At 33.7% G+C, this 14,002-nt stretch overlaps 1 protein-coding gene across 1 annotated transcript; it reads right to left on the reverse strand.

Moving 5' to 3' along the window:
- Positions 1-577: 577 nt before the first annotated feature.
- On the reverse strand, positions 578-3,370 carry LOC107030675. The gene is made up of 5 exons (XM_015231944.2): positions 2,716-3,370; positions 1,625-2,629; positions 1,435-1,554; positions 1,079-1,363; positions 578-983 (listed from the first exon to the last, which is right to left on the reverse strand). The coding sequence occupies exons 1-5, from the start codon at positions 3,115-3,117 to the stop codon at positions 729-731; spliced, it is 2,067 nt and encodes a 688-aa protein (XP_015087430.2). The 5' UTR covers positions 3,118-3,370; the 3' UTR covers positions 578-728.
- Between the last annotated feature and the right edge of the window lie 10,632 nt (positions 3,371-14,002).

Consider the following 14,002-nt stretch of genomic DNA (forward strand, 5'->3'; position numbering starts at 1 on the left):
TTTAATTTGTGTTTTGCGTATTTTAGGAGGATGCGTGCAACTTCTTTAGATGGAGGGATCGAGAAGAAGTTGATATAAGATCCAAGTATGTTATTCCGAGATTAGCAAAGAGAATTAAGGAGTTGGAAGAAATATTGACATCTTATGAAAGTCGTGTTGAAAGTAACCAAGTCATGATGAAGGAGAAAAAGAAGGGCAAATGTTGTAACTTGAAGCTAATCGTCTTGATCATTATTGTGTGTTTTCTATGTTTAAGTCTAACCAAGAATGTGAAGGATGGAAGTTGTAGGTGTGTGCAACCAAAATTGCCATAGACATGTTTAGTTACTTTCAAATTTTTGAAATTGTAGGTGTGTGTACCTAGAAGCTAATTGTCTTGATCTTGCTAGTTGTAGGTGTGTGTAACTTGAAAGATTGTTGAATGTTCAAGTTATTGTTGTTCTTTGTTGTCGAAATTGTTATGATTTGAACAATTAGTTAATGTATTTGGTTCTCTAATCTATATTATCGTGGCAACCATTTGAGAAGCTTCACAAATATGTCAATTACAATTAAAAAGGCAATAACAAAACTGACAAAAAAGAAGACTTCATAATCGAGTTTGATTCCAACCATTCAAGTTTGTTTGGTTACACCCAAAATTGAGTTTGTTTCCAATAAAAAACAACACAAATATATGCTTAGTTAAATTTTGTTTGTCAAAATGAACAAGACAACATCAAAATGCCCTACTTCCATGGCACAGAAGTTTTTCTACTTGAAGTTGTTTGGCCTTGGCTATTAGCAGCATTAGCAGCAGCTACAGACCTAGTTTGGATAACCTTTTCAGCCCTCATTCTTTCCAGGTTGCTACTTGTAATAGTTGTCTTCCCCTTCCATTTGAATCCACGTACTGGTGTGTAGCCAATATCACCAGTGACAACATCAGCCCTCTTTGTAACTTTTGTACCAGTATTGATGACTCTTCTACTTGGCAATCCAGGCTGCTTAGTCAAATAAATACACAGTCAAATATTAGACAATTACATTGAGGTTTGCAATCACAATTGTAAACTTGCATTGATAGTTGTAAACTTACATTGAGAGTTGTAAATCCATCTTTAGCTTGGTATATGCCAACACCTACCATTCTTGGCCTTTTAAAAGGTCTTGTTTGTCCTCCACTAGTGTCTTCATGTTCTACTGGTCTCTTCCCTCTTCCTAGGCCTCCTCTACTGTAGTTTGCTTCTGAACTAGTTTGACTATGTTGAGTCATTCCTCTTCCTCTACTTAGTCCTTCATTCACATTTCTTTCTTGAGCCATTTCTCTTCCTGATCCTGCTCCTCTACCTGTACCTCTACCTCTACCTCTACCATTTACAGTCTGTACTTTGAAATCAAATATTAAAGCATATCTATATTATCTAACAATGATATAATAATTAGATATATTACCTCTGTGTTTGTAACATTTTCATGTGATTGAGCTGGAACACCTCTGCCACTTGCTCTTCCTCTTGTTGCTCTTCCTCTTGTTGCTCTTCCTGTGCCTTTTCCTCTACCACTTTCAGTAGCCTGTATATTAATATATCAATATATATACATCAACATATAACATACATTTGAGAGTAACAAATAAAAGTACCTGTGTATGAGAAGATGGTTCAGATGACTGACTTGGACCAGTACTTCTTGCCTGAGAAACTGGTTCAGTTGATTGACTTGGATCAGCTTGGTTTCTTGTAGGACATCCTCCTTTATTGTGTCCTTGTGTGCCACATTTGCTACAAGTCATTACAGCACCTCTTTTGCTCAACTTTCCAGTTTTTCTGCTTTCATCTGCTTCCTTTCTTCTAACCTTAACTGGTCTTCCAGGCAACTTTCTGATCTTTGGTGGCTTTACAATTGGATTATTTGAGGTTGACCACATTTTCATGTTATTCATTGGCTGAATAAAATGGGCATATGTGCTGAGGTAGGTTTCCTTGCTATAACAGCTAGCCACATAATGGATTGGTTCCAAGTTTTTGTAATGAAGGGCAGCAACACCATGAGGACAAGGAATTCCCCTAAGCTGCCAGGATCTGCAACTACACCTCCTATTAACAATGTCCACAGTGTGTGTAAACCCATGGTGTTTAATCTCAAAACCTCTTTCTCCATTCCAAGTCAAGTTACATTGCATAGACTTTTGAATGTTTTCTTGCAAAATCTTCAAAGACATAGGAGATATATCAATGATCCAAGTGTTTGAGAACTCTCTCAAATCACCAATTCTTTTCATCATCTTCACCCTTATCTCCTCAAGCATTGTAATGATGGTTTTATACCTTGCAGACACTATCCAAGCATTAAAGCTTTCTGCCATATTGTTGTCCACAACATCACATTTGCTATATTCTTCAAAATACTTCTTGCACCATGTATTCAAATTGTACCATAAAAGATTATCTAAACCTTCTTGTCCTAATTTCCTCATTGTCTCTATATTGTCCTTCATCTCAGCTTCAAATGTGGATTTAGCAATCCTCCAAAACACTCTTCTTCTTTCAACTCCTTTCCAATTTTTTGACCAATTTGCAAGAACATGTCTTGCACATTTTCTATGTTCAACAAGTGGCAATAAAGTATCCACAGCAATTTCTAGTCCCTAACAAACCAACATAACAGAAAAAGAATCAATTAAAGTGCAAAACTCAACAACAATAAAATAGTAAGATGGATATCAGTAATTACCTTTTGCATATCACTAATGATGGATAGTTGATGCCCTTCTCCAAGTTCAAGATCATTCTTCACTAGTTCAAGAAACCATGTCCAGGTATACTGATTCTCAACCTCAACAACTGCCCAAGCAATAGGGAGCATTTGGTTGTTTCCATCTCTACAAACTGCCACTAACAACTGGCCTTTACACACACCTTTGAGAAAACACCCATCAAAACCAATCAACCTTCTAGCACCTCCAAAAAATGCTTTCTTTAAAGCATTGAAGCAAACATAAAATCCTTCAAAAAATTTCTGCCCAGTTTCAGAATCTTCTCCAACCTTCACTACACAAGTACTACCTGGATTACTCCTTAATATTTCATCTCTATAATCAAAAATCCTACCATACTCCACAATGTGATCACCCATGATCTCTTGTAACACTCTAGTCCTAGCTCTTCTCACTGTTGTCCTACCAACATTAATATCCAACTCCTTTCTAATAATGTCCTGCAACAAGACAATGCTGATGTTTGGCTGTTGAGTTATTCTTTCTTTGTATTTGGTGGCCAAAAACTTTGAGTTGCACAGGTAGTTATGAGTTGATGTCAAACATTTATGGATAGGGTTGTATGTTTTAACAATGAAATCTCCACTAGTTTTATCCTGACTTGCACACAACAACCAAGGACAACTCTCTTTACAACATCTCACTCTAACTCTGTCAGGCTCATTTACATATTTTTCAATTTGAATATGTTCTTGGATTGCATATCTTGTCACTGCCACTCTAAATTCTTCAACAGTTCCAAAAACCAGTCCTAATTCCCAAACAATCTTTTCAGCAGTTGTATCAAACACAACTCTATTTGGGGTTTTCTTCCTCCTAACAGGTTTATGCACTACTTGATCAACCTCTTCACCATCTATTTCAAAGCTAGGAACTTCATCACTTAGATAATAAGGTTCATCACCTCCTAGCTTACCAACTAAGCTTTCCCTAATACCATTATTTGTCTCATCGTACCCTATATCTGGACCTTTCTCATTAACATTAATCTGATCTGAAGTAGTTCCCCTACTTCTCTTTTGTGACCTTTTGAAATGCCTCTTGGTTGCCCTTATATCTACACACTCTTGATGAACATCACTGTCAACCTCAGTATCTTCAGTAGTGTCCCCTTCAGATCCTGATTCATCTTCCACTTCATCATCAGTTGGATCATCATCTATTATAGGATAATCAGATGAAGGAGGAGGCACAATAGAAGGAGATGGTGGAGGCACAGTAGAAGACTGAGCTTCAAATGGAGTGCTGGAAGTTTCAGGAGGACCAGTTGTAGGGATGGAAGGAAAAGTAGAAGTAGGTAGCTGATTATTAGGGTTAGAAGTCTCATTAAAAGATCCTCACCTATCCCACTTTCAGTCACATGGGGGACAAACTCCAATTCAAGTGGGGCCTGATTAGCTTCACTAACCCCATGAAAAACATACACCTTCACTGTATCCCCATCATTCACCATATTGAAAAGGTCAAATATAACCTTATCATTATCAACAAGGACCAATAACCCATCCCACTTGATGAAAAAAATCACAATCTATTGTATATCCTAGTTCCTTTATGTAGTCCCTCAACTCAAAATAAGACATCCTATCAACATCTACATCTAAGAATTCTGTCACATGCCCCCCAATATATTTAGGTGGTGGACCAAAATCTATTTCCCCCCCCCCCCATGATACCATCTTAAAGTTATAAGAGTAAAAGCCATCCTGAAAAATCATGTAACAACAACAAACACAATTCAAACACACATTTCAATAACTAACTCTAACAAAGAAACATAATCACTAACAAACAACAACAACAAAAACACTAACTAACAAAAGTGGAATAAAGCACTAACATTAAGCTTTAACAGTACTAACAGAACAAAAACACTAACAATAGTAGTTGTTAGTGTACAAATTGAAGTCTACAAATGTATAAGAGACAAATAATAAGATTCGAACTAAGTGGATAACATCTAACCCTAACATAAAACACAATCACAAAACCCTAATCACTAACAGTTGCACTAAGTCAATAACACAATACCCTACACTAACTAAGTCGATTACCCAACATACTCAAAAATATCCTAACAATGGCAACTGTAGGAGGTCGATTCCAACACTTCTACACTATAATAATCCATAAAAATCGGAAAAAAAAGTGCAGATTTTAGAACCCTAACCTGTTAGACCTTCAATCTCCAAGAATCTTCACAAATACACATCAACAACGATCAACAATGATCAACAACATCGTCAACAACAAGAACACAGTGTATTTCGTTTGATTTTTTAGGAAAAGTTGAGAAATGAAATGAAAAGGAGTTGACGAATTATCTTCAAAAAAAAAGGGTCGGGTCGGGTTACCTAGAGTGTGAGCAACACGCGCATTACATAGACGATGGAATGACTGAAAATGGCCAATTTACAGTTGTTTAGTGGTGTGATAGGACACTTCAAAAGTTTAGGTGTCTTTATGCAAATATGGGACAACTTCGATGGTCTCTTTATGTCTTTTCTCTTTACTTAATAAGACGGTTGATGTGTTTGTCATGCCATAATGTTGGGTTTATTAAGTTATAGAATTAATTGAAAAAAATGAGATAATATATAATATAATTATACCTTTGAACATTGTAATTCATTTACAAAAAAAATATTTCAACTCTTCGGTTTTTTTTTTAACCACCTATTAAATCAAAACTATTATTTCCTTTTTTATTTTTTTGTGAAAAAACATAAATTCTCCTTCAAACTTGTATTGAAAAATCAGTTTATTTATTACACACCATTAATATTCAAAAGTGAATTTAATATCACCTTGAGACGCATATCTTAGGTGGTGTATTACACTTGTTGCCACGCACCACATTATAAATTATAAATTTTTATATTTTGTTATTTTCTTTTCTTCATTAATTAACTTTTCTTTATTAACTCTATTTTAAACAAATTAATCCCTGACAAATTATATAAATTCTCTAATAATCATATCTTCTTTCATACTAAATCCTTCCCACTTTTTCCCCTAATCTGACTAGAAAAATTATTCATTTGAATTTATATCATAATTCTCTTTGTCTGCTCCGACAAAGAACAATCAATATATCTGTCACGGCCCAAAATTGGACGTGATGACACTCATCTTATCCCAGCAAAACAAGTCAGCCTAAAACTCAACATTACAATAATATACGGAAAATTTACAATCAACCTAAAAATACCCCCAAAACCTGGTTGTCACGTGTACAAGCCTCTAATGTAAATACTAGAATAAAATAAAATACGCTAAGTCTCAAATGACGTTGTATTTCAAGTAAAACAAAATCATAAAAAAGAGTAAGGAGGTCTGTTCAGATGACAAACAACTACCTCACAAATCTTCAAGAAGCCTCGGAAAAGAAGAGAATATGTCACAAAGGTTAAGCTAGTAACCTACAAAAAAATTGTAGAATCAAGGGGTGAATACCAAACCACACGGTACTCAGCAAGTAAACCTCTAAACACAAGCTAAATGGATGAATTACGGGTACTGCTACTACCCCAATTAAATCTCCACAACTACAACCTGCATAAAAATCAGCCCAACCTAGCAGCTCACAATTACATAGCACATAACTCAACAACACTTAGGCAAATTACATATCCTCAACAACAAAGAACCATTCCAGTATTTAAATACATCAATCCGGTCACTTATGGACCAACATTTGATAAATGCAACATAAAAAATAAATTCAATCCATTCACAGAACCAACACATACAGAGCAATCAAACTTTTATCAGACGTGATATTCGATCCAATCAAAAGATAACCCATATCGATGTGGTATTCGAGATAATCGATATGTATATCAAGGGTGGTATCCGAGCCTATGAAAAGATATCATGTATCAATTGTGGTATTTAGACCAATTGAATATAACACATCACACCATCAGAATCATAATAAATACAATCACATTTGTAAAAACAAGTCAATAGGAAAAGTTTATCTCATGAGATTGACAACAAATATCATTTCAATTTCACCCATTTTCAAGTCCCTAACCACATATTGTACAAGTCTACTAGCAAAATAATTAACTTGAACATATTACATAATGAAAAATAATTCAACCATCACCTTCCCCGACAACCCTTCTCGAACAATTTTCTCGTGTATAATTAGGTTAACCACAACTTACCACCCATAGTATCACAACCATCAACAATTAAAAGTTGAGCCGTAATTTATCAATCCGCTTACCATCCTAAATAGAAATTAGCAATGCATTTAACCATATATACTTCATTGCCGAAGTCCTAGGCATGAAGTCTCTTGTCACACTACAAGTATTATTTTTTCAGAGAGAATTCTAACTACTAGATTAAGCCTATCCTACCCAGTTGCCAAACAATTGTTGAGGAACCTCGGTCACAACCTTTTGGCTTCATGTGGGAAAATTTGACTTGCTTACGTCTAGAATTCATGGGTTTTAGTGCCTTTTGATTTGAAATTCCTTTTCATTATTGTTCCCAAGCTTGGAGCAAATAAGGATGGGTTTTTAAGTAACATGGTGATACGACACTCCTTGACCACCATTTCTGACATACCACAAAAACATACTCATTCTTTCCCTAGAATCGGCAACCATAGTCGGACTATACTTGGACAATTAAGTAAACTTCAAATCATAATATTTCACACTCATATTCCTTTGACAAAGATTGATGAACTTAAGCACCTGTGTTTCCCTTATCTCAAAAGGAAAGAAACAGTCAAGAAAATCCTCTTTGAATTTATCTCAATCAAGAGCACCGCATCAACAGCCTTTTCATCCATCAATTGCTTGAACCAAACTTGAGCAACACCCTTAAGTTTATAAGCGACTAATTTCGCCTTTTCCACCGGTGACGCTCCCATAATTTCCACTATCTTACACACCTAATAAGTGGACTTTAAGGATCTTCATCAACTTTAAACCTAGAAAACCCTGGGGGGATTCATCTTAGTGAAGTTTCTTACCCATATTGTTGTCGTACCCACGCCTGGGTTCGCTGGAGAAATAGCTCTCTATTATCTTGGACCGTCATCACTTGAGCCAACACTTGAAAAGTGACTCGAAGTTTGACATGAGTCACTTACTTGGCCAAGGATCAATCGTGGCTTGAGGAACCTCGGGCTCAACATCATAAGCCATATTTCTTCTCACGTAAGCTTGTCGAGAAGCCATATTCTAAAAAGCATCAAACAAAAGTTAGGAGAGAGACCTTTATAGAGATTTAAGTGTACGGAATGACTTTAGGATGATGAAAAAAATGAAGTTCACTAAATTCTCTGTAGCCTCATATTCACATATGTGACACGTTTTACATTTATGAACAAGACTTCACTCAATGTGGCTTGCAAGACATTCTAGGACCTTTTCTAAAACATGGCTCTAATATCAAGTTTGTCATGACTCACTGTATAACAAAGATGTGATACACTGTATAGGACCTCAATAGGTACTACACAAGTCACTAACATGTATAAAACACAATAAAAATACAAAAAAAAAGAGAGAACCTAAAGTAATACATGTCTTATGTCATAATAACGGTTAGAACGTAAGTGTAAAAATCTAACTTTATCTAGAAAATCCATTGTACAGTCATAGGAGTGGTTGGGACACAATCCATACACCACGTACAAGTTTGAAGATGAAAGAAAACATAAAAAATAAAAGTGTTCATGATTGTGCCCTCAAAATATGATGACTCACCAATCCACTAAATTAAGATAGAAAAACAAACAAGCCACGAGTGAGAGGAGAAACTTTGGACCCTATATTATAAAATAATATAGGTACAAATTGTATTAGTACGTCAAATGTACTAAGTAAGAATAAATGCATGAAAACATAAACATGATCATTTAGGGACTTTAAATATGATATGCATAACCAAACTAAACAAAGTAAAAATCCTTACCAATAAATCAATGACAAAGGTCAATGCATACTTAAAACATAATGAGAGCTTTCAATAAAATTCTTTTAAAGGTAACATAGTTTTTTTCTTGTGGAATATTAGCTTTTACCATCTGTAGACCATGTGAGTTATAATATGAAATCCGATGTAACTCCAGATTGAAAAGAGAGTGTCTACTTGCCAAGGTAGAACTTTGTATCATATAATAAAGGCTAAATGAATCCATTAGCTAGGTCATTTAAGACAATAATACGGATGCACATAATCTGAAACTAGAGATAACTACTAAGGACTACCTTATTTGAGCCTTCATTTTAAAGTTCTTTCGGTGCTAAGTTAAATCCTAGCAGAATTATTGAAGTAAGTTATCAAAGCATAAGATTATAAAAGGCAATAATCACAATGCCAATCCAAATCATAGATTCTTATAATAGTACCTCATTTAAATCATGATTCATACATATGTGAGAAAACCTTTGACAGCCATAATTCCATAATATGTGAGAAAACATCTCACAATTTATTGATACTTATCTTAGAAACATCCTTAGTTCATAAAACATCATTTTCATAAGAGATGCATAGCTTTCGTAAATCATCATTCAAGAGTTCATAGGTTTCCTTCATAAATTCATCAGTATAATCAAATAAAAGCATGTGTCCATATGGAATCACTTTAAAACCATATAATTAGATCAAATCGTGCATAATAAGGTTGAAATTGAACAATTGAATCATAACAAGTAGGGGCCTATGGAGATTATGTATGAAACCTTAGTCAAATTGCGTGAGAATTGAATTGAAGATTGAGATTTCATTTGGGACACAATGGATGGGTAGAATCCATTTATGAACACTCACATACCTTAATAATCAAATCCCAATAGTAATGGAGGTTAAGTCCTTGAATAATTTGAAACCCTAGCTTTCACCTTCGAGCTCTTAAGAAAATTTAGGGAAGAAGACTTGGAGGATTTTTTTTAGGGAATTGAGTGGATAAGGGAATTTAAGCTAAGTTTAATGAGTAAAACAGTTATAAGATAGTTTAAAAGGCTAAAATGATGTAGTTTATGTGTTGGTTAGACGGGTAAATATCAAAACAACCTTTATTAAAACTATCGAAGTGATCTAATGAATAGACCTGCAATCCATATAACTTTCTACGGCCCGTACTGGTTAACCGTATAACCAACTTTAAAAAGCTTAAGTCAATCCAACTTTCGGAAAACCATTTTTTTGAGTAGTCGTTTGGCCTATGGTCCATAGACCCTTTCCGTTGAACTCAAGTTCAAGTTCAGATTTTCTGGGTCACTTTTATGGGTGCTTCCTACAACCCGTATAATGACCTACGATTTGTTTTGTTCACTCGTAAGTCCAACTTCGGAAACTTGAATTTTCCCAAAACTCAACTCAACTCAACTCAACTCCTACGAGTGTCATCAACTACTCATAGAAGCTTCTATGAACCATAGATAGGTCTTGCAGGTCTAGAGAAGTAGCCAAAAAATTGAACCTTTCCTTTATAATTCGGTTTTCCAATTTCTGAGGTATTCCAAGGGGCATGAATGATGTTAGAGGGGTAAGACTTTTATTGGGGAAACAAAAAGGCCCTTTTTCTTCTTGGATTGGTGAAAACTTTGTGCATGAGGGCTAGGGTACCCGTCATAGATTTTGTCATAGAGCTACACATGGATCCCCTCTTTAACCCTCTTTGTTGTGGTACCCTGTGTAATCACACAAACTCAAATCCAACTATGTAGTAATGAATACATCGTATGAGTATGCTCATGACCTACATTGTGCCCATACTAGAGGTCCTTCTAACAAAGTGATAAGGAATGGTAGACAACTAAACATATATCACAAGAAAGTAAAACAACTATTGATAGTAAATTGATTGATAAGGTATGCATGTTGAACAAGTAAACAATATCACAACATAGTAAGAAACTTGTTTGAGTTATCAATTTGTGTAAAAACATATGATTAGACCTAACGATCTACTCTAGAAGTATCAATTTGTGTAAAAATACATGATAGGGTTTCACAATGTACTCTAAATGCTTCAAACTAGTAAACCTAGTGGATGCTCACCTACACATGCAAATTAGGTGGTTTATTAAATGCATGCAAGCAATATCTATAACATCATTTATTATTTTATTTTAAATAAACACAAGCAACTTAGAGTTAAAAGTCTCACTTTCTAGACTTCCCTATACTTGAATGTCCAAAGTCTCCTTAAATAATCTTTGTTGCCCTCAGTGTATTTGAATAACAAGTCCAAATTAGGGGAAGAAAACAATTCCCATAATTTTTGGACACCTTAGAGTAAAAATCAACAGTGATCAACATAAAATTAATTCCAATTATTGATTCAAACTCAAAAATAAAATTACATGAATGTGTTACAAAAAAGTTGTGACACACAATTTTATTTATAAACAAAATCCCTTTTTGATATCAGGTGATGGGTCAATTCATTGTTTTTCTATTTGTAGGTACTAGGTATAAATAAAAAAAGAATAAGAAATAAGCCTCTTAGAATCCAAGGTTAAGCAACAGAAATTGCGTACAAATCAAGTATACTATTGGGTTTAGAGTAAGGAACTCAGGGTCGTTTGGTAGGGAGTATTAGGAGAAATAGTTTATGTATTATGCATAATATTATTTAGTATTATATTTGGTAGGAATTTCAGGTCAATATATAAATAATCCATGTATTAATCTACACCCTATATAATACTATAGGATATATATAACTAACTAATAACTTCCATTTGGTGGTATTAGTATTGAGAAAGGCAATGAATTAACAAAGAATATCTGACAGGATAACAACAGAATAATATTATATTCAAATCTAAACTTTTCCATTCAATTCGAACCAAGAGAAGACATACTAAATCAAGCAATACGAAGAATGGACAGCAAGTATATCAACCAAACAAAAACAACAAGATAAGAATAAACCAATCGCACAAGACACAAAGATTTACGTGAAATCGATGTGACGAGTAAAAAATCACGCAATCAAAAGCTCCACTATGAATACCAAGAGTTATAATATTATTCTCCAAAATTGGCCAAAAAATGAGCTATTTTTCACGCCCAAAAATCAGAAGTTATAGACAACTAACGTTGACCTCCACCGCTAAATTGCAAGAAGCAATGTTGAGAACTTCCAATTCCAATTTGAGCACGATTCAACAGTTAAAGACAGAGGTGGAGTCAGAATTTTCGATAAGAGGATTTAAAATCTGAAAAATAGACACACGAAGTAACCTAAGGGGGTCGACATCAAGTATATATACCTAAAAAATTATTTTAGTTATATAAAAATAATATAATTTTCCGTTAAAAGGAGTTCATGGCTCCGCCACTGAATAACGAAGCAAAAAACTATGTTTAAAGCAGATTACCTAAGCTGAAAATTTCCTAAAGCAAAACGAAATTTTTCTCTCTCTCCCAATGGCTCTCTCGTGATTTTTCTCTTTCTTTCAATCTCTAAAATGGCTCTCTTCTGCATTACTAATTTCCGTATTATTAATATTTCTACTAAACCACCTTATATCTTTAATCTTAGTTCAAATTGAGCTCTTTATTACTAGGCCCTCTTTGTGACGTAGTTGCACAATTCCGTAAAAGGCACTAACCCCACAATATCTGTAATTTCAATTGTCCATTCCAAAGGCAAGCAATTATCATAAAATTCATTTGGCATGATGTCGTTTTTGTAAAAGAAAAGTAACACCTACTTTATCATCATATGTCGAATACTTAATTCTTGAAAATTAATAATTATTACTTTCAATTTGTTAGTCCTCATTTAATTTTTGTAAGGAATAAAAAAAAAATCTTTTCTGATAATTTCAAATATGTTGTATAGAATATTAGACGTAAAGAATTATTAAATAAAAATATTATTTTTTAAAAAATAAATTGAAACAAAAATTACGAAAAATTAATCAGAACGAAAAGTATGCTTTATTTTAATGAGTTGGCAAAAAGAAAGGATCATATTCTTGTCGCCAAGAAAGAATGAAATGTCATTTCATAAAAAAACTGTTTTTATTATTGAATATAATTGAGAGGAAGATCATTGTTTGTGGTATTGCATAATTACATATGGCATATAAAGTAACCATAAATAGTTAGATTACGTATGGCCTTCCCAAAACAGTTCTACACTTCAAAACGATGAGACCACTAATTAATTCATGGTTCTTCATCACCACTTGTGACAAAAATATTCACATAATATAGTATTTTCTTTATTTTAATTTTATTCATTTGATTTTAATTTAATTTTAAATCTGAGAAAGAAAAAATAATTTTTAAATGTTGTAATTTTAATTATGTCACGTGAAAAGTCAAAATTAAAAAGTTTTCATAATTTTCAAATGTCTTGGATAACATTTTCAAGTAAAGATAATCTCATTTTCGGATTTGGATTTTTGAGTTGATTGGACCCATTTTGCAAAGTGTGATTTGGGTATTGTTATTTTCGAAATCTTCTTATTATTACTTAATTGAGATAGATTTTGTGGCTTTGGACGTTATTCGGAAAGGAAAGGCTCAAGTTTTGAATTGACTATTTGATTGAATATATAGAAAGAAGCGATCTCTTAAAATTTGTAAAATTAGTAGAATCGTGTATTTTTCCTTCATTAATATGTGTTAGGGAGTAATGAAAATGAGGTGATGAGTTCATTATTCTACTTGATTAATCTTCATGATTAAAAAGGGGACTAATGAAAAGGCAACATGTTAGATCATAATACTTTGTGAATTGCCTTGTTGTGGACCCTATTTTGTTGATTGATGAAATGTTTTGATGGTATTAACGTGGACTTGAATTGCTTGAGTTGTTGTCTCTTCCTTATGATGTGACACTACTTATTTTCATTGATATTGTTGTGCACCGTGATGAGGCATGTAATGTTCTATGTAACGAAAATGGTTGTGATAAGTAATGTGATATAAAGCCGAAGGGAAATAGTTTTGGCTAGTGATGTCCATAGCTAGTGTTGATGTATTGAAGAGAAATGGTTTCGACAAGTGACATGATATATAGCCAAAGGAAAATAGTTTTGGCTAGTGATATGATATAAAGCCTAAAAAATTGATTTCGCCTAGTGATATTGTGTCGAAGGAAAATGATTCCGACAAGAGTTTCACTATTGTGATCTGATGTATTTTGATGTTTGTAATTGATCTACTTGTTACTTGTGATGCACTTTGTTAAAGATATTCTCAATTGTATATAATTCATCACGTGAATACATCAATATATATATA

The sequence above is a fragment of the Solanum pennellii genome, chromosome 9, assembly GCF_001406875.1.
Source record: "Solanum pennellii chromosome 9, SPENNV200".
Taxonomy (NCBI): domain Eukaryota; kingdom Viridiplantae; phylum Streptophyta; class Magnoliopsida; order Solanales; family Solanaceae; genus Solanum; species Solanum pennellii.